Source organism: Sparus aurata, unplaced genomic scaffold (assembly GCF_900880675.1).
Source record: "Sparus aurata unplaced genomic scaffold, fSpaAur1.1, whole genome shotgun sequence".
Taxonomy (NCBI): domain Eukaryota; kingdom Metazoa; phylum Chordata; class Actinopteri; order Spariformes; family Sparidae; genus Sparus; species Sparus aurata.
In genome coordinates this window covers 1-21,782 of record NW_022045174.1, presented here as the reverse complement: position 1 = coordinate 21,782, position 21,782 = coordinate 1, and the positions used below count along the sequence as shown (strand labels likewise).

The 21,782-nt window shown below is 45.2% G+C and overlaps 1 protein-coding gene across 1 annotated transcript; it reads right to left on the bottom strand.

Annotated features, from left to right (window-relative positions):
• Nucleotides 1-18,271: 18,271 nt before the first annotated feature.
• LOC115578134 (mucin-5AC-like) lies at nt 18,272-21,760 on the bottom strand. The gene is made up of 2 exons (XM_030410980.1): nt 19,448-21,760; nt 18,272-19,356 (listed from the first exon to the last, which is right to left on the bottom strand). Exons 1-2 carry the CDS (start codon nt 21,543-21,545, stop codon nt 18,980-18,982), a joined length of 2,475 nt encoding a protein of 824 aa, XP_030266840.1. The 5' UTR covers nt 21,546-21,760; the 3' UTR covers nt 18,272-18,979.
• Between the last annotated feature and the right edge of the window lie 22 nt (nt 21,761-21,782).

The window sequence follows — 21,782 nt, the reverse complement described above, 5'->3', positions numbered from 1 at the left end:
GTCACACCAGCGTGTCCTGGGTCTTCCTTGGGGTCTCCTCCCGGAGGGACATGCCAGGAACACCTCCCGAGGGAGGCGTCCCGGGGGCATCCGAAACAGATGCCCGAGCCACCTCAGCTGGCTCCTCTCGATGTGGAGGAGCAGCGGCTCTACTCTGAGCTCCTCCCGGGTGACAGAGCTCTTCACCCTATCTCTAAGGGAGCGCCCTGCCACCCTGCGGAGGAAACTCATTTCGGCCGCTTGTATCCGGGATCTTATTCTTTCGGTCATGACCCAAAGTTCATGGCCATAGGTGAGGGTCGGAACGTAGATTGACTGGTAAATCGAGAGCTTCGCCTTTCGGCTCAGCTCTCTCTTCACCACGACGGACCGATACAAAGACCGCATTACTGCGGCCGCTGCACCGATCCGTCTGTCAATCTCACGCTCCATCCTTCCCTCACTCGTGAACAAGACCCCAAGATACTTAAACTCCTCCACTTGAGGCAGGAACTCTCCTCCCACCTGGAGGGAGCAGGCCACCTTTTTCCGGTCGAGAACCATGGCCTCGGATTTGGAGGTGCTGATTCTCATCCCAGCCGCTTCGCACTCGGCTGCAAACCGCCCCAGGACATGCTGGAGGTCCCGGCTCGAAGGAGCCAACAAGACCACATCATCCGCGAAAAGCAGAGATGAGATCCATTGGCTCCCGAAAACCAGATCCCCTCCGGCCCGTGGCTGCGCCTAGAAATTCTGTCCATAAAAGTAATGAACAGAACCGGTGACAAAGGGCAGCCCTGCCGGAGTCCAACATGTACTGGGAACAGGTTTGACTTACTGCCGGCAATGCGAACCAAGCTCCTGCTCCGGCAGTACAGGGACCGTACGGCCCTTAACAGAGGGCCCCCGACCCCGTACTCCCGGAGCACCCCCCACAGTATGCCACGAGGGACACGGTCGAATGCCTTCTCCAAGTCCACAAAACACATGTGGACTGGTTGGGCAAACTCCCATGAACCCTCGAGCACCCTGCGGAGGGTATAGAGCTGGTCCAGTGTTCCACGGCCAGGACGAAAACCGCATTGTTCCTCCTGGATCCGAGGTTCGACTATCGGCCGAATTCTCCTCTCCAGTACCCTGGAATAGACTTTCCCGGGGAGGCTGAGGAGTGTGATCCCCCGATAGTTGGAACACACCCTCCGGTCCCCCTTTTTAAATAGGGGGACCACCACCCCGGTCTGCCAGTCCAGAGGCACTGTCCCCGACTGCCACGCGATGCTGCAGAGACGTGTCAGTCAAGACAGCCCCAAAACATCCAGAGACTTGAGGTACTCAGGGCGGATCTCATCCACCCCCGGTGCTTTGCCACTAAGGAGCTTACGGACTACCTCAGTGACTTCGGCTTGGGTGATGGATGGGTCAACCTCTGAGTCCCCAGCCTCTGCTTCCTCTATGGAAGGCGTGTCAGCGGGATTGAGGAGATCCTCGAAGTATTCCTTCCACCGCCCGACGATGTCCCCAGTCGAGGTCAACAGCTCCCCACCTCCACTGTAAACAGTGTTGGTGGAGGACTGCTTCCCCCTCCTGAGGCGCCAGATGGTTTGCCAGAATTTCTTCGAGGCCGACCGGTAGTCCTCCTCCATGGCCTCCCCGAACTCTTCCCAGACCCGAGTTTTTGCTTCCGAGACTGCCCGTGCTGCCGCACGCTTGGCCTGCCGGTACCCGTCAGCTGCCTCAGGAGTCCCCCGGGCCAGCCAGGCCCGGTAGGACTCCTTCTTCAGCTTGACAGCAACCCTTACTTCCGGGGTCCACCACCGGGTTCGGGGATTGCCGCCGCGACAGGCACCGGAGACCTTACGGCCACAGCTCCGGACAGCCGCGTCAACAATGGAGGTGGAGAACATGGTCCATTCGGACTCAATGTCCCCAGCCTCCCTCGGGATCTGGTCAAAGCTCTCCCGGAGGTGGGAGTTAAAGATCTCCCTGGCAGAGGGTTCTGCCAGACGTTCCCAGCAGACCCTCACGATACGTTTGGGTCTGCCAGGTCTGTCCAGCTTCCTCCACCAGGTGGTGATCAGTTGACAGCTCAGCCCCTCTCTTCACCCGAGTGTCCAAGACATACGGCCGGAGGTCAGATGACACGACCACAAAGTCGATCATTGATCTCCGGCCTAGGGTGTCCTGGTGCCACGTGCACATATGGACACCCTTATGCTTGAACATGGTGTTCGTTATGGACAAACTGTGACTAGCACAGAAGTCCAGTAACAAAACACCACTCGGGTTCAGATCGGGGAGGCCGTTCCTCCCAATCACACCCCTCCAGGTAACACTGTCATCGCCCACGTGGGCGTTGAAGTCCCCCAGGAGAACGACGGAGTCCCCGGTTGGAGCACTCTCCAGTACCCCTCCCAGGGACTCCAAGAAGGCCGGGTACTCTGCACCGCTGTTCGGCCCATAAGCCGAGACAACGGTGAGAGTCCTATCCCCGACCCGAAGGCGCAGGGAAACGACCCTCTCGTTCACCGGGGAGAACTCCAACACATGGCGGCTGAGCTGGGGGGCTATAAGCAAGCCCACACCAGCTCGCCGCCTCTCGCCGCGGGCAACTCCAGAGTAGAAGAGAGTCCAGCCTCTCTCAAGGAGTTGGGTTCCAGAGCCCAGGCTGTGCGTGGAGGTGAGCCCGACTATTTCTAGCCGGTACCGCTCAACCTCCCGCACCAGCTCAGGCTCTTTCCCCCCCAGTGAGGTGACATTCCATGTCCCCATGGCTAGAGTCACCATCCGGGGATTGGGCCGCCGGGGCCCCCGCCCACGACCGCCACCCATATCCCTCTGCACCGGCCCCTTCTGAACCCTCCCGCGAGTGGTGAGCCCACGGGAGGGCGGGCCCACGTTGCTCGTTCGGGCTGCGCCCGGCCGGGTCCCGTGGGCAGAGACCCGGCCACCAGGCGCTCGCCTGCGAGCCCCAACCCCAGGCCTGGCTCCAGGGTGGGGCCCCGGTGACGCCGATCCGGGCGACGTGCACGTCCTTGGTCTTGTTATATTCATCGGGGGCGAGTGAACCGATCTTAGTCTGACCCGTCACCTAGGACCTGTTTGCCTTGGGAGACCCTACCAGGGGCATTAAGCCCCGGACAACATAGCTCCTAGGATCATTCGGGTGCTCAAACCCCTCCACCACGATAAGGTGCCGGTTCAAGGAGGAGTACCTACTTTATATCAAACCTTATTAATCAATTTATTAAATGAAGTAGAATGACACAACAAACTTAACAGTATGGATGTACTCTATGTTTGAATACAGCTACAAGTCAGGCATCCTGCACCAGCAGCGCTACTACATCAACCACACCACCCACCTCTGAAAGTCAGCTTGAAGCAGGTGAGTTATGTAATTGCATGTTACAGCTTGTAGCAGCCAGTAGACTGGACTGCTCCTTTCCTCTTCCTCACAGCAGAGATTGCTGTGAGGTACAGGAGGGGCTGTGGAAAAGTGGGTGTGGTAAAATCCCCATGATTGGGGCACACCTGTGGAAAACAGGCAAACAAAAAACAACAGGCCAGTGTGAGAGACGAAGAGAGTGGGAGCAGAGAAACAAAAAGAGCGACTGGAAAAGAGGTGAGTTTTGGGAGAAAAGCACAAGAGGCAGAAGAAAGCTGACAGACCTTCCTGGATCATCTGAGTGGGTTTGGACAACTTTTTTTGAACTGCCTTTTTGCTAATGATTAATGTGAATGACAGCTCTGGATTTTGATTGTGGCTCATTGCTCCTTGCAAATCTAATTTTTTCCTTTTGCCCAGAGACTGCCACTATCCTTGCATGTACCACTGTGCCCATTCCACGCTATCCCATAGCCCCTTACCCTTTCATGAATCTGGGAAATCACAACTTCTACCAGTTTGGACTCTCCCTTCCTCCTCATATCCCAGGAACAGCACCTGGACTGAACACACACACACACACACACACACACACACACACACACACACACACACACACACGTTCCCATTCACCCTAAATTGCTGGACATTTACAAATGGACACTATTTCAGCAGCTTAAAGCAAAAGAAGGGTATTTAATTTGAATTAATTGTTTTATGTTGTTTCTGATATGTTTTTTATGTGACTCAGGACAAATTCTGAAATTGACTGAGGTGTTTCGATTTTGTTAAAGGAATTTATTTTGTCCTGAAAGTTTGTCAAAGCACTAATAATTATTGAAATAAGATAATAGATGGGAGAGTTGTATCAACACTGTAGAGCCTGTGAGATACCAGACTAAAGAAGTCAGGGATGCACTTATGGAGGTGAGGGACAACGCCACAGATCCAGCCATAAAAATGTAGGCACAATCTTTCGCTTAAGAGGTTGGATCTTGTCGCTTCTCAATCTTTACTGTGGTATGGCATGACATCCTGACCAAAATACAGCAAATTATTACAATCAGAGACAATGCAGATGGATGTTGTAGTCAACCTTCTGCTACAGAGACTATTGCTGTGTCCCAGTTCAGGATCTGCACACTTCAAGGACCCGCCCTTTGCGGTCTCACCGAAGGAGTGTACTACGGTGCGCCCTGCAGGCCGTGTCAACTTTTGTTAAATGGGATAGTCTACCATTCGGAGCATTTCCTGGTTGCGTCACCAGATGTTCCCGCCCCTACCCGTACATCACTATTTATGCAGCCCAGGTCCGTGAAAGTGACAAGAAGAGTAAAGTTTGACTGTCAGATCTGTTTGAGCTTCAGGAATTCCTGATTTCCTTTGTAATCCTCCTGCATGTGGAGGAAGAGGAGAAGCAGCTCTGGTTTCTCGGGCTGAGAGGACTGTGGAGAGGTAAATCTGTTATTGAACCCACAGTTATGTTATAATTATTATCATTATTAGCTAGCTAACAGACAGTTAACTGTCCACCTCCCTGTCCCAGTGAAGAAGGTGAGCAACACTGTGTTCAATGACATTAGCATCACTTCATGGAGTCTGTGGAGATTTCTCTGTCTCTCTTGCCCTTTTACCATTACAAAAAAGAAAATGAAATATTTATTAATGACAGAAATTCAAACACAAATTATTTTCTCACATTATGATCAGGTAGGCAGAGCATAATTTAAATATACATGTGCATCGAACAGATCAGCAGCAGCTGTCTGTCAGCCCCCTATAAAATAAAAATAGCCTATAATCCATATTTATAAAAACAGTTCTGAAATAAAAAAGAGCATATGTATGTGTATATATAATATAGTTCAAATTCAGCTATCACTAAAGTAGAATGTTTGGGACTCTCACCTTCCTGCTTTGCAGTAGGAACAGAGGAGAACATTACTGGTGCATGCGGACTGTGTGACTCAATACAACCCTTGGTACAATCTGAGAAATGTTTATATTTGCTGGAAATCAGAAGAATAAATAGCAATGACCATAAAGCCTCATATATGTATTTTTTTACCCCAAATCCAAAGCCACCTCCTCTGAGTCTACAGTTGTGGAGATAAATTAGACCTGCATGTGGGACTACAAAGGAGACAGTGAGCAGTAACCAAGTAACTGTCATGTTGTTCTTTTCACAAATATGGGAATGATAGTAAAAATATCGTATGTATGTATCAATTTAATTTTTTTCCTGGGGCCCAAAATCCCTGGCGGTGCCCCTGCATGTAGTGCCACCTGCTTATTGCATCTCGCGCAAGTACGGAACGTGGAAGCAGTGTGTTCAGTGCAACTTTTCTTCTGAACGGGTTAGACAAGAGGCAACAGAGTGGTCGGATAAAGGCTGTTGGTTTGAGTCTGGGCAGTGTGTGGGGGCCTTTTTCCAGAATTGCCAAAAGGTAAAATGACCACCTTTGGACTTCTCGGCTTCTTGCAGGAGAGGAAATTGAAGGAAATGTATCCAAATGTGGAGGTGGCCCTGAGGATTGCTGTCATCATTCCAGTGACAGTTGCTGGTGCAGAGGGGAGCTTCTCCAAAGTGAAGCTCATCAAAACATACCTGAGATCCACCATGTCTCAGGAGTGTTTAAATGGACTTGCACTGATGAGCATAAACTGCAAGATGTCTAGGCAGGTGTCATTTAATAGTTTCAATAGATGCCTTTGCTGCAAGGATAGAATTTAGTTAAAACACACGCTGGAAAGAGTGACTTGAATGTTCATTGTTGTTGTTCAGATATAACTGTTTTGAGGGTTCAGATGGTTCAGATGTTGCATTCAATTGTATTTTGGTGTTATTTTCTTCCGAGGGTACCAAATGGGCTATAGCCGGCCCTGCCCATGCATCCACCTAATCGATTTATTGATGAATTTACTGACAGATGACACCATTTTACACTATATACATGAGTGTTTTGTCAGATATATTATAGAAACATACACAACGAACACATCAATCAAACTGTCTCTGAGACAGTTACATATATAATATTTTCATTATTGATTCAGAACATTTTAAACGTTTTTTCATACTTGTTCAGTAGTATTGCAATACTCAACACAACATTACGTCTCATATCAATGTTAAGGCTCAACCAGCCTTTGTTATTGCAAATTCAAGATGGCAAGTGCATAGTTTCTGCAACCAGTTTTGGTTGGCAAACAAAAGAGCACCAAGGCTGTCTGGAAATATTTCATATTTCAGATTCATGAACAAGGGAAGCCAAAGGATACAAGTGAGTCCATATGCCAGTGATGCCACAGGCCAGTACCAACACACCAAGTTAGCAAAGCACCTGAAGATCCAACACACTAACCTCTTATAATAATTTCAAGGTTCTTCAATAGGACTGAAGCATTCAACAAAGATTGCTCAGTAAACTGTTCTTGGTAAGTTTTTTTCTCCTGTTGTTGGCCCAACAGCCAATTGTACTGTAAATCTCAAAGCTAAGCTGACCCCACTTAGAACTATCAAGCCTGAGGAATCTCTGATAATCTCTGGTAACACTTGCCGGAAAAGACTTAGAAGCTGCTGAAAGCATTATTTTCTTAATTAAATAAGCATTAAATAGCTCCAGAGTTATCACTGTTAAAGAGTTTTGGTCAGTAACCCATGTTTCTCCCCCCCCTGCCCATGCTGTAAAAGAGAAAATAGAATAGTTCCAGTATCCCCGCCCCCTTTATCCAATCAGAGAACAGAGAACTCCATAAAGAGGCGGCCTTGTCTGCTTGTGAATGCACAGAGAGCAGGACCCTCTCATTTACCAGCAATGGCAGAACAGGATGAGCTACCAATTCTGGCGCTCTCAGTAAAGGCTTATACAACCAAGCAGGCCAAGTGATGAAATACGCTTGACGAAGTAGGCAAAGAGTGTCACGAGTCCCACTAATTCTTAGTTTGTTGTCATCTGGTTTTGTTTTACATGCCTTATTAACTCCCCTGTCATTTCAGATCCTGGCACTTCCTCCTGCCATGCAATCAACTCATTCTCCTCACCTGGGCTTCCCTGCCTATCTCCCCACCTGCAGGCCATTCCCTCATTAGTGCCTCTGTACATTTACTGGTCTACTTCCACCTGTTCCCTGCCAGATTGTCTTGTCTGTTTTTGCCAAGATCTCCAGCGTACCATATCCTGTTTCGGCATGGTCTGTCTGTTCTGAACCTGCCTGCCCCTCGTCAGATTTGTTTGCCTGAATGACTGATCTCCCGGTTTTGACCATTGCCTGACTTGATAAGAAAACTGAACTTTCCCTGCCACTTTGACTGTCTTGTCGTGCTTTTGGGTTCTACTCTGCCAGTACCAGTGAACGTTACAAAGAGAGGTAGCTAAAAAAAAGAAAAAGAAAGCGGTTTGCTAAATGAAAATGGGGGGGAAAAAAGGTTTCGCCAAAGGTCAGAATTTTTTTTTTTCTTTTTTAATTTTTCCCGGTTTAGAATTCTGCAGTAAACTGTCCTAAAACCTGGAGAGCAGTTCCCTCCTCTCGGAGTCAATGGATTTTTTGACTGATTCTTTCTTTCTAAGAAGTTTTGTTCTACAACATCGTATACATCATTGAATGTCCCTGAATGTAATTATTAAATATTATGTATTAATATTTTAAGTGCTTACGTAAAACAGTGATTGCTAACAACAGGCTGACGAACTAGGGGACCCTGGTGGTGTTGTAGTAACAAGTGAATAAGGAGGAGTACTTTCCTGGCTCTTTGCTGGTGGCAATGATGGTGGTGGAGATGAAGCACACTTTCCAGAACAAAATGTTCTGTTCTATAAAATGTACTGTTCGAGTGAGAGTTTCAAATTGCTGCTGTGTTCGTAGCATCAGACCCAGGTAAGTCAAAACATAATTGTGGTTTTTGGTCATATCTTAATCGTTGCACTTATTGTATCTGAACTTAAAGCAACATTATGCAGTTACTTACTATACAACTTTAGAAATTGGAGAGGCGTGTCTGGCAGGCCGTCTAACGCTGACAATTTTTGTGTTTGTTCTGTTATTGGCGTCTGTCCCGAGGACCATTAACTCTTTGCTGGTATATGATCTCCAGGAGTTATTAAAAATCAAAACCTCTGCAAACTTTCTAACGAATTATGGCCGGGGTGAACAAAAAACTTTTATTCCGCCACTCCGGGCGGATGTCCCCGTACACCTGCTCGGTGCTGGAGCTCAACTTCCCCGGAGGCGTAGACACAGAGGAACGCGTAGTGGCCGGCTAGTCAGGATTAAAGCCTGGCTGGCCTCCTTGTCCGGGACGGCTCGGTTTCCCTGGAGCTATTTACAGGAACATGGAACCCGTCTTCGCCGGTTTGTCTCCCGCCGCACCCTCGTTCAGGTCAGCACCTGGCTGGTACCTGTTGTTGGCCCGTATGAGGAGCTTCATGCCGTGCGCCCTCGCCTCCGGCGCCCTGGTGGAGTGAGCCAATGCAACCTCAAGCCGCTGAGCCGGACAGCTCCCTAGATGTGCGCTGGTAAACGCAAGATCCACTGCATGAAAAGTGGGATTTTCGGCCCCGTAAACGCCCGGAAATCTCCCTAATTTTCGGCAGTTAACGACAATTTACAGGCTGTGAACGTGGCGTTTGTCTGTGCCGAAAATTGTCGGAAACGAACCATGACGTCAGTGGAGCTCCCGGAGGTGCGAACGCCTCTAATTAGCATATGAATAGCAGCGAAACCACGCCTGGCCAGAGAATGTGTGGGCTGGATTGAATATCCTCACTCAGTATTGGATGAAACCACTACTCATAAACAAGCAAAATCACTCGTGATTGGTCACCCTGGGTCATTATAAATGTAAACCCCGGTGGGAAAATATATATATATATAGCCTATATATTTATATATATGTGTGTATATATATATATATATATATATATACATATATATATACATATATATATACATATATATATACATATATATATACATATATACATATACATATATATATACATATATATATATACATATATATATATATATATACATACACACACACACACACACACACATATATACACACACATATATACATACACATATATATATATATATACACATGTATATTTTTATCATGTTTATATGATTTATTAATTCATTTATATTTATGGTATCATCAATGACATGAATGAATTTACTGAGGAAAGGAACATTTGCCAGGAAGGTGTTGTTTATTCAAAGAAAGAGTTTTATTAGCACAAACACAGCATGTACAAAGCATAATATGCCCACACAACAAACGGGAAGCGCACAAGAGGCCCAAAATCCTACAGCACCGCGAAGTGTCTGTTTCTGCAGACGTCTGTGGTGCGTTGTCCTGTACTTCGGAATCGCCTCTCATGTGACTGCAGTGTGGCACAGAGCTCGGTGAGCTCCCGGCTGCGAAAGGACGGAGGTCGCACAATTCATCCAGACACCCGCCATCTTGTGCCGTCTTCCTCCTCAGACATCAGGTCCATGGCGGCGCACTTCCAAAGGTCCACCTCATCCTCAGCTAGCACTCTATCTCGCTTCCAGCAGCTGTAAAAACAATCGATCGATCGATCGACTTTCAGTACTGCGCATGGATACAACACATTTATTATTTGATAGAATAATAATCACATTGACCAAAGACGGATCCAATCTAATAAATCTTACCCTCTTTGTCCTCGATCGACTCCGAGCTGAACTCCTCACAGCGTCAGCCTGCGATGCAAGATCTGGTTGTTTGTTGTCCTGCGTACTGTCTCGTAATGTCTTACAGGCAGCTGGAAAACAATTAAAAAGACTGGTATGAATAAAGAAACGTAAGTCACAGTAAAATTAAGCGAGGGAGAAAACAGTAACAGTTACTTACACAATGGCGTCATTATCGGCATCGTGTAAATCTGGACTTGCAGACGTGGCTCCGAGCTAACAGGAGGTCGCGGCCTTGTTATGAGGCGAGGTTAGTCTGTGAAAACAAAATGCTGGCAGCGATAAACCTCCGTGTCCCTCTGTGGCAGCGAAGCTCCGTCCGTCGGCGACACTCTCCGTGGCGACGCGGCAAAGCTCCTCTCGTCCGCGCAGGCCTCCTCTCAACAATGGCCGGGCCGCTAGCCTAGCTCTTGCTAGCTAGCTTAGCTCCTGCTAGCTAGCTTAGCCCCTGCTAGCTAGCTTAGCCGAACTTGCTTCGTGTCCAATAAAATACAAACACTTCGACTGCGATGGAGAGTCCAACTCACACACTCACAGCACGTCGTCCGACAACAGTTCACAGTCTGTTAGTGATAAAACACGACACTGACGACACACAGTCCACTGTCAGCTGCTCGACGCCATTAACTCTCCGCTCTTTCTTCCTCGTCACTCACGCTCCGTTCTACCCGGAAGTGTAAAACTCTTACAGGTCATGAACCCTCACACGCAATAAGGATTACTTTTCAACTGCTTTTAAAACATTCAGAACCCATGAAATTATAGAAATACTTTTTTTTTTTTTTTTTTACATTTTAATATCTTGGTTATCTCAAAATATTTCATGCAAATTTTAACTTCTTAACAACTGGCGTTTTATCTTTAACTTGTTCCCAGGAGAGAGAGAGAGAGAGAGAGAGAGAGAGGAATAAATAATCTTTTTTACATAACATTGGCCATTGCTAATGACATACACAGTAATTAATCTAGCATACTTTCATTAAATGAATCCATTCAAGCTCAAATATAAGGGTCTATAATTAGGCTATACTGAGCCTCATCTATTTATAGCAGAGATGTTCTTAAATGAAGTTAACACCTCTTAGAAAAAGGTCACCTGGGGTAAAACTCCCCCTGCAACCCTGATTTGCATTTGTATAGCTCACAGCATTTTCATTTACATGTTAAAGCCTCCCCTAGAATCAGGGGGAGGGGGGTCATTGGGGGACAACTGCCAAGCAAGGCCCACGTCAATTTCCGACAATTTACGTCAGTTTTCAGTGTTGCCTGCTACTTGCCGCGTGCTGCCGCAAACCTGAAATTCCACGTCAATCTACAGTGCCGCATACTGACGAAAATCCCACTTTTCATGCAGTGATCGGTGATGAACAAGACCTTCATTCTCCAAGACTTCTTCACCTCACACGCTTTGGATGTATTTTTTTTGACTGAGACCTGGATAAATGTGGGTGAGTCAGCCGCCTTCACAGAGCTTCTGCCTCCTGATTGTACTTTTATTAATTCACTGAGGACATCTGGTCGTGGAGGAGGAATAGCAACTGTTCTTAAAAACTGCCTCTATTGCAAGCCTTTACCGCTTATGTCATTTTCCTCCTTTGAACTGAGCCTGTTTGAACTGGGTCGGCCGGACCCAGTACTATGTGCGTTTTTTTTTACCGGCCACCTAAATATAACAGAGACTTCATAAAAGACTTCTCTGAATTTTTGGCTGGTGTTATGACTAACTATGACAAGATTTTATGTGTTGGTGATTTTAACGTGCATGTCTGCTGCCCTTCTAAGCCATTGGCTAAAGACTTTTTAGACTTGGCTGATGCTTTTAACCTTGTACAATATGTTTCTGGACCCACACAACAACATGGATACACGTTAGACCTTGTTTTATCACACAGTTTACCTATTTCAAATGTTCAGGTATGTGACGCAGTGTTCTCTGACCACATGCCTGTTTTATTTGATTTTAATTTGCCCTGTCATAGTTTAAAAACATGTGCTCCTGTGCGCCACTGCTGCATGCTAAAACCCTCCACCGCTACTCAGTTTTCTTCTGCATATTTTGCTGAAAATCAGCTTGACACAAGACCCTCTGCCCTCCTTGACACTGAGCAACTGACTTCAACCTTTCTCTCCACCTGTGCCAGCACTCTCGACACTGTCGCTCCTCTAAAAATTATGCGCCCCTGACCCAAATCTGAGCCGTGGCTGAATGATACCACCCGTGCAGCCAGGCGCAAGTGCAGGAGAGCTGAGCGCAGGTGGATAAAAGATAAGCTTCATGTGTCCTATGATATTCTTAAAGAAAGCTGGAGAAAATATCAAAAAACTGTCAATGCAGAAAAAACGCTTTATTTCTCTGACATAATTACCCAAAATCTTAATAAACAACGTGTCCTTTTTAAAACTATTGATTCAATTTTAAATGCCCCCCAATCCACCGGTCTGGAAGCTTCTCCCCAAGTCTGTGAAGATTTTCTCTGCTATTTTATTGATAAGGTTGCAACCATCAGAACTCATATTTCACCCCCCTCTTTTGACCCTTCCATACCTGTCACTTGCTCAACTGTCTTAAACCGGTTTGAGCCTGTGTCACTTTCAACTCTCACAAAAATTGTCACTCAACTTAAACCCTCCTCCTGTCCCACAGACATTGTTTCTCCTCACCTCTTTAAAGAGGTCTGGGACACTACTGGACTCAATGTCCAAAAAATCATAAATAGCAGTCTTGCTTCAGGTGTGGTCCCAGCATATTTTAAAGAAGCAGCTGTGGAACCCCTGTTAAAGAAACCAAATCTAGACATTTCGGTCCTTTCCAATTAAAGGCCCATCTCAAAGCTTCCATTTATCTCTAAAATCTTAGAGAAAACGGTACTTGTACAACTGCAGTCCTTTTTAGAAGTACATGGCATTCTTGAGATTTTTCAGTCTGGTTTTAAAGCCTTGCATAGCACCGAGTCTGCACTTTTAAAGGTTTTTAATGATCTTTTATTAACTACTGACTCCGGTGATTCTGCCATTCTTGTGCTTTTAGACCTTACCGCGGCTTTTGACATAGTTGACCACACAATTCTCATTTCCCGTCTCGAGCACTGTGTGGGTATCAGGGATGCTGCCTTGGAGTGGTTCCGATCAAATCTGTCTGAGAGATGCTTTTCAGTAAGGCTTGGTGACTCTGCATCGTCTTCTGCCCCCCTGTCTTGCGGAGTTCCCCAAGGCTCTATTCTTGGGCCCATCCTCTTCTCCTTATACATGCTCCCCCTTGGTTTAATTTTTAAAAAACATGGCATCTCCTACCATTTTTATGCGGACGACTCCCAAATCTACCTGCCGCTTAAGAGAAACGATAAGAGCTCCCTGATACCCTTACTAGAGTGCCTTAAAGACATTAAGGCATGGATGGCTTTTAATTTTTTAAACTTAAATGAAGAAAAAACTGAGGTCATGGTGTTTGGCCCCACTCGAGCCCGTGGTGTCTCTTCTATAGACCTGGGCTCTCTGCAGCCATATGTAAAACCCATAGTCACAAACCTTTGTGTAAAAATGGACAGTGATTTTAAACTTGATAAACAGATAAACTCAATAGTTAAAACCAGTTTTTATCATCTGAGGCTTTTATCTAAAATCAAATCTGTTGTATCTTTTAATGATTTTGAGTGCGTGATTCATGCCTTTATCTCGACCCGTTTGGACTAATGTAATGCACTTTACACTGGTATTAACCAGGCCTCCCTCGCTCGCTTGCAGTAGTCAAAAACGCGGCCGCTCGTCTTTTAACAGGAACTCGTAAGCATGACCACATTACTCCCATTCTCGCCTCCCTCCACTGGCTCCCTGTCCATTTTAGAATAAATTTTGTTTTTAAGTCACTAAATGATTTGGCACCCCAGTATATCACTGACCTTATACATGTCTATACCCCCCCGAGAGCGTTGAGATCTGCTGATCAGCTGCGTCTTGTTGTGCCAAAAAGCAGGCAAAAGACCAGGGGGGACTGGCTTTTTCAGTGGTAGCTCCTAAGCTATGGAATGAGCTACCCACCCATGTCAAAATGGCCCCCACCCTGGATACTTTTAAATCTCGCCTAAAAACTCATTTTTACTCCTTGGCTTTTAATACAGCGTGAGAGTTGTGTGGTCTCTGTCTGTCTTTTTATTGTATTTGATATTTTGTCAGTGTTTTATGTGATCTTATGTTTGCCTTTTTATGTGCTTTTAATTTATTGTATTTTAACTTTAACTTTCTTTTATTTTACTGTTTTGTATCTGTTGTGCAGCACTTTGGTAACTTTATTGTTTTTAAAATGTGCTATACAAATAAAGTGGATTGGATTGGATAAACCGCTAAACCCAGACTCGTCCATCAGATTGCCAAAAAGGAAACGCGATTCGTCACACCAGAGAATGGGTCTCCACTGCTCTAGAGTCCAGTGGCAGCGTGCTATACACTACTGCATCCGGGGAACGAGGAAATTTCACGACTGGACTTGCTGCACAGGTGGTATCCTATACCACGATGGAATTCACTGAACTCCTGAAAGTGACCCATTCCTTCAGAAATGTTTGTAGAAACAAACAAGCAATGTTGGTATTGCAATGCATTAATGCCTTTTTTAGGAAACAGTGTAAGACTTTTAGAGAAATGAATTTATAAATATTCATATAAATGATTAATTTGTAATATGTATTATTAGAAAAGATGTAGATTCATATACCATCAGGACAATCATTGAAGCCTCTATGACATGTTAGAACTTAGTGTAATGGAAGGGCTAGAGCCACACCAACAAGTACATGTAATTGCAAATAATCAACCACTGCAGTGGGAAAAGGAGGAGATAAAAAAACAGGTTGGCAGAGCTGTGAGGTGAGATTTGATGCACAATTCAAAGGCAGAGAATGCAAAGATAGACTGATCATGGGACAAAGTATATCTGTGTCACTGCATGAAAAGTGGGATTTTCGTCAGTATGCGGCACTGTAGATTGACGTGGAATTTCAGGTTTGCGGCAATTTGCAGGCAACACTGAAAACTGACGTAAATTGTCGGAAATTGACGTGGGCCTTGCTTGGCAGTTGTCCCCCCATGACCCCCCTCCCCCTGATTCTAGGGGAGGCTTTAACATGTAAATGAAAAGGCTGTGAGCTATACAAATGCAAATCAGGGTAGCAGGGGGAGTTTTACCCCAGGTAACCTTGTTCTAAAAGGTGTTAACTTCATTTTAAGAAAATCTCTGGTATAAATAGATGAGGCTCAGTATAGCCTAATTATAAACCCTTATATTTGAGCTTGAATTGATTTATTTAATGAAAGTATGCTAGATCAATTACTGTGTATGTCATTAGCAATGGCCAATGTTATGTAAAAAAGATTATTTATTCTTTTTTCTCTCTCTCTCTCCTGGGAACAAGTTAAAGATAAAACTCCAGTTGTTAAGAAGTTAAAATGTGCATGAAATATTTTGAGATAACCAAGATATTAAAATGTAAAAAAAAAAAAAAAAAAAGTATTTCTATCATTTCATGGGTTCTGAATGTTTTAAAAGCAGTTGAAAAGTCATTCTTATTGCCTGTGAGAGTTCATGACCTGTAAGAGTTTTTACACTTCCGGGTAGACCGGCGCGTGAGTGACGAGGAAGAAGGAGCGGAGAGTTAATGGCGTTGAGCAGCTGACAGTGGACTGTGTGTGTCGTGTTTTATCACTAACAGACTGAACTGTTGTCTGACGACGTGCTGTGAGTGTGTGAGTTGGACTCTCCATCGCAGTCGAAGTGTTTGTTTTTTAATGGACACGAAGCAAGTTCGGCTAAGATAGCTAGCAGGAGCTAAGCTAGGCTAGCGGGCTAGCGGCCCGGTCATTGTCGAGAGGACGTCTGCGCGGACGGGAGAAGCTTTACCGGGTCGCCACGAAGAATGTCGCCGACGGACGGCGCTTCCCTGCGGCAGAGGGACACGGAGGTTTATCGCTGCGAGCATTTTGTTTTCACAGACCAACCTCGCCTCATAACAAGGCCGCGACCTCCTGTTAGCTCGGAGCCACGTCTGCAAGTCCAGATTTACACGATGCCGATAATGTGAGTAAGTAACCTCAACTGTTACTGTTTTCTCCCTGTTTTAATTTTACTGTGACTTACGTTTTCTTTATTCATACCAGTGTTTTCAATTGTTTTCCAGCTGCCTGTGAGACATTACGAGACAGTACGCAGGACAACAAACAAGCAGATCTCGCATCGCAGGCGGACGCTGTGAGGAGTTCAGCTCGGAGTCGATCGAGGACAAAGAGGGTAAGATTTATTAGATTCGTTTTTGGTCAGTGTGACTATTATTCTATTAAATGATAGATGTGTTGTATCCACACGCAGTGCATCGCGCAGTACTGATCGTCTTTATTTTTTGTTTTTACAGCTGCTGGAAGCGAGACAGAGTGCTAGGTGAGGATGAGGTGGACTTTTCGATGTGCGCCGCCATGGACCTGATGTCTGAGGAGGAAGACGGCACAAGATGGCGGGGTGTCCGGATGAATTGTGCGACCTCCGTCCTTTCGCAGTCGGGAGCTCACCGAGCTCTGCGCCACACTGCTGTCACATGAGAGGCGATTCCGAAGTACAGAGCAGCGTACCACAGACGTCTGCAGAAACAGACACTTCGCGGTGCTGCAGGATTTTGGGCCTCTTGAGCTTCCTGTTTGTTGTGTGGGCAGACTATGCTTTGTACATGCTGTGTGTTTGTGTTTGTGCTAATAAAACTCTTTCTTTGAATATACAACTCCTTTCCTGGTAAATGTTCCTTTCCTCAGTAAATTCATTCATGTCATTGATGATATCATAAATATAAATGAATGAATAAATCATATAATATAAATATAAACATAATAAATAATAATAAATATATATATATATATATATATATATATATTCCCACCGGGGTCTACATTTATAATGACCCATGGTGACCAATCACGAGTGATTTTGCTTGTTTATGAGTAGTGGTTTCATCCAATACTGAGTGAGGATATTGAAGCCAGCCCACACATTCTCTGGCCAGGCGTGGTTTCGCTGCTAATCATATGCAAATTGGAGCCGTTCGCACATCCGGGAGCTCCACTGACGTCATGGTTCGTTTCCGACAATTTTCGGCACAGACAAACGCCACGTTCACAGCCTGTAAATTGTCGTTAACTCCCGAAAATTAAGGAGATTTCCGGGCGTTTACGGGGCCGAAAATCCCACTTTTCATGCAGTGTGTGTTACAGACATAATTTTTATTGAGAAACATGGTATTTTTAGGGGACTGATGAGAGCTTTGTCACATGGTAAAACAACAGTCAAACGAAGCTCAACATCAGCAGTACAACATATGGACATTCCTGCATAGATGCTGCAAATTGTAATATTTATTTAATTCTAATCAGTTGATCCTTGTGTACAATGGATGTTTCTGCAAAATTTGAAGAAAATTCATTCCAAGACATCATGCTCACTAGAACGGGACCGAAGGAGACACAAATAGCCATGGCTTTAGCTGGTGTGGAGGAAAAAAATTGAATGTCTTACTTGGATGTCATTTACAAACTAACCGACAAGCAATTGTGCACATTGCACCTTATTTCTTATTTATTGAATACTACAGCATCCTATGATTTTAAAGAGTCTAGGCTTGACAGTGCCAGTGGCTTCCTCTCAACTTAAAAAAGTTTAACTTTACACATTTCGGTGATTATGTTTTCCAAGAAGATTAACTGTAATATTCTTACTGTGAAGCCTTATTTTAATCCGAGGGTGAGGAGATTTATGAACAACAAAGCATCTCTGAGACTGTCAGGCGTTTTTTTTTTTTTTTCTTTTTTTTTATAAAAAAGAATCTCATTGCCAAAGTAAACTCTGCACCACTCCCTCTCCTCTTTCTGAACCAACCTGATCCATGGACACAGCAAAGGCTGCAACCAGCTCATTTTAAGGTGCTAATTATACGAAATCGCACGCAAGGATGTAATTGCCTCTAAACCTAAAAAACTCCTGACATTAAACATGCCCTGATGCCCCTTTCTTTTTTACCCACCGAGACTGGATAACATCACACAAGAGACAATTTAAGTTCTTTAAATATTTTGTATTCTGATCATTTTGATATTGATTAATTAACTAATATCTAAATAGCATAAGAAATCTCACAGAATACAGCTCTGCATGATTAAATGAATACAGTTTGTGTGAATAAGAACATTGAAAGTGCATTGTTTTGACATATACATGAATTTATACCATGACCCATGATAAAACTTTTGGCATTGATTCACCATTGTTGTGTACAGTCCACTATAAGCTGTGTGTGTTCCTTAACCTCATTTAAGACACTTGTTTCTTTTACAATGTACTTTATGTGGAGGGGATTTTTTGCTGTTATTTGATGTTATACTCCATGCTATCAAGTGATCTAAAAGCATGTTCACATGCATTTGGAGACTACAGAGTGGTTTAGATCATTTTAAATACAATTTAAAAAAGCATTTTGAATATGAACTTATGAAAATGAATCTCTTGCTTGTACAAATTAAAAAGGACTTGCATTTATTTGAAAGAGTGAAGATATTAATTATGCAAAAATAGTGCCATTATTTTCTGGCTGTATCATTCTGTCCGGCTCAGGAGCCTGTACTTGGTCTCCCAGAAAGGTCTCAGGTCAGCGTGATCCTGATCCGCAGAGATATTTGACTAACAGAAACACACACACACACACAGACAGAGATTCCTCGCTTTTATAAAGAGATGTATGTATGTGTGTGTATGTATGTATGTATGTATGTATGTATGTATGTATGTATGTATGTATGTATGTATGTATGTATGTATATATATCTATCCCAGCAGTATAGAATATTATTTTTGTTGATCAATAATTAAATAAGTATGATATGAGCAAAGAAAATCAGCATTAAATAAATGCACGGATTAACAGATCGGAAGGACATGTCGTTGTTTGTCATTGCAGCAGTTGTAGCTGTAGCTTTTGTGGCTGCAGCAGTTGAGGTTACAGTTGTTGCAGATGCGGCAGTAGTATTTCCAGCAGTTGTCAATGCAGTAGTTGTAGTTGCAGCTGCAGCAGGTGCGACAGAAATAGATACAGCAGTTGTAGTTGCAGCTGTTTCAGGAGCAACAGCAGTAGTTACAGCTTTTGTAGTTGCAGTAGTTACAGCTTTTGTAGTTGTAGTAGTTACAGCTGTTGTAGTTGCAGCAGTTGTCGTTACAGCAATTGTAGTTGCAGGAACTGGACCATCTGCAAAAACATTTTTTAAGAAATGGGTTAAAATCTAAAATTAACAGAGCAGTTGTAGTTGTGGTTGTCTGGGCAGCGGTGGTTGCTTTACTTGAGCCAGCTGTGGTGGTCGTTGTCGGTTCTGCTTCGGATGTCGATTTCGAGGCAGCTGTAGTTGTTGTTGTTAGAGCCGCTGTGGTGGTTGTTCTTGCGGAAGCTGTGATTGTTGTTGTAGGAGCAGCGGCAGTTGTGGTTGGTTGGGTAGCTGTCGTTTTTGTTGTTGGGTCAGCTCTGGTTATGATAGTTGGGGCAGCTGTGGTTGTTCTTGTCAGGGCAGCTGTGATCTTTCTTGTCAGAGCACCTCTGGTTGTTGTTGTTAGTACAGCTGGAGCTGTGGTTATTGTTGTTGGGGCAGCTGTGGTTGTTGTTTTCAGAGCCACTGTGGTTGTTGTTGTCGGGGCCCTAATTGTTGTTGTAGGAGCTCTTGTAGTAGTGGTTGTTGCGCCAGCTGTGGTTGTTGTTGTCGGAACTGCTGTAGTTGTAGTTCTTTGGGCAGCTGTAGTTCTGCTTGTTCGGGCAGCTGTAGTTGTGGTTGTTGGGGATGCTGTGGTTGCTGTTGTTGGAGCTGCTTTGGTCGTTGTTGTTGGGGCAGCTGTGGTTGTTTTTGTCTTGCCAGCTGTAGTTGTGGTTGAGGTACTTGTTGGAATAGCTGTGGTGGTTGTTGTCCACGCTGCTTTGGTTGTAGTTGTCAGAGCAACGGTAGTTGTCGCGTCAGCTGTATTTTTTGTTGGCGGAGCTGCTGTGGTCGTTGTTGTCGAGGCAGTTGTGGTGGTTGTTGTTGGGACAGCCATTGTCATGTCAGCTGCGGTTGTTGTAGTTGCAGCAGTTGTGGTGGTTGTTGTTGGACCACTTGTAGTTGTGGTTGTCGGGCCAGATCTAGTTGTCGTTGTCGGGCCAGCTGTAGTTGTTCCTGTTGGAGCTGCTGTGGCTGTTGTTGTTGGAGCCGCTTTGGTGGCTCTTGTTGGGACAGCTTTGGTTGTTGTTGTTGTTGCAGTAGCTTTAGTTGTGGTTGTTTGGGCAGTTGTAGTTGTTGGAACAGCTGTGGTGGATGTTGTCTGAGCTTCTTTGGCAGTAGTTGTCGGAGCAACTGTAGTTGTCGGAGCAACTGTTGTTGTCGCGCCAGCTGTATTTGTTGTTGTTGGAGCAGCTCCGTTCATTCTTGTCGCAGCCACTGTAGTTGTTGTTGGCAGAGCCACTGTGGTCGTTGTTGTTGAGACAGCTTTGGTGGTTGTCGTTTGGACAGCTGTTGTCGTAGCAGCTGCAGTTGTTGTAGTTGCAGCAGGTGTGGTTGTTGCTGATGGGCCGCTTGTAGTTGTGCTTGTCAGATCTGCTGCGGTTGTTGTTGTTTTGTCAGCTGTAGTTTTAGTTGTTAGGGCGGTTGTCATTGTCGTATTTGTCGAAGCAGTTGTGGTGTTGTTGTTGGGGCAGCTGTGCTTGTTGTTGTCAGATCTGCTGTGGTTGTTTTTTTTCTGTGCAGCTTTAGTTGTTGGTGCTGCTGTGGCTGTTGTTGTCGGGACAACTGTGGCTGTTCTAGCGGCTTTGGGGGTTGTTGTCGGAGCTCCTTTGGTTGTAGTTGTCGAAGCAACTGTAATTTTCGTTGTCGGTCCAGCTGTAGTTGTTGTTGTCAGAACTGCTGTGGTTGTTGTTGTCTCAGAAGCTGTAGTTGTGGTTGTCGGAACTGCTGTGGTTGTTGTTGTCTCAGAAGCTGTAGTTGTGGTTGTCAGGCCAGCTGTAGTTGTTTTTGTCAGATCTGCTGTGGTTGTTTTTTTCTGTGCAGCTGTAGTTGTTGGAGCTGCTGTGGCTGTTATTGTCGGGACAACTGTGGTTGTTCTAGCGGCTTTGGGGTTTGTTGTCGGAGCTCCTTTGGTTGTAGTTGTTGAAGCATCTGTAGTTTTAGTTGTCGGTCCAGCTGTAGTTGTTGTTGTCGGAGCTGCTGTGGTTGTTGTTGTCTCAGAAGCTGTAGTTGTGGTTGTCAGGCCAGCTGTAGTTGTTTTTGTCAGAGCCGCTGTGGTGGTTTTTGTTGGGACAGCTGTGGTTGTTGTTGTTTGAGTAGCTCTGGTCCTTGTCGGAGCCACTGTACTTCTTGTTGGCAGACCTGCTGTGGTTGTTGTTGTTGGAGCGGCTGTGGCGGTTGTTGGCGGAGCAGCCATTGTTGTTGTTGTTGTCGGAGCCGCTGTGTTGTAGATGTCCGGCCAACTTCAGTTGTAGTTGTTGGAGCAGCAGTGGTGGCTGTTGTCGTGTCAGCTTGAATTGTGCTTGTTGGGGAGGCTGTGATTGTTGTCTGAGCTTCTTTGGCAGTAGTTGTCGGAGCGACTGTAGTTGTCGCGCCAGCTGTATTTGTTGTTGTTGGAGCAGCTCTGGTCATTCTCGTCACAGCCACTGTAGTA

Coding starts and splice junctions, on each gene's coding strand:
- LOC115578134 (XM_030410980.1), bottom strand. CDS start 21,545: ATGGCTGCTCCGCCAACAACCGCCACAGCCGCTCCAACAACAACAACC. Junction 19,357..19,447: donor GACCACCACAGCTGGCTCAA/GTAAAGCAACCA, acceptor ATGTTTTTGCAG/ATGGTCCAGTTCCTGCAACT.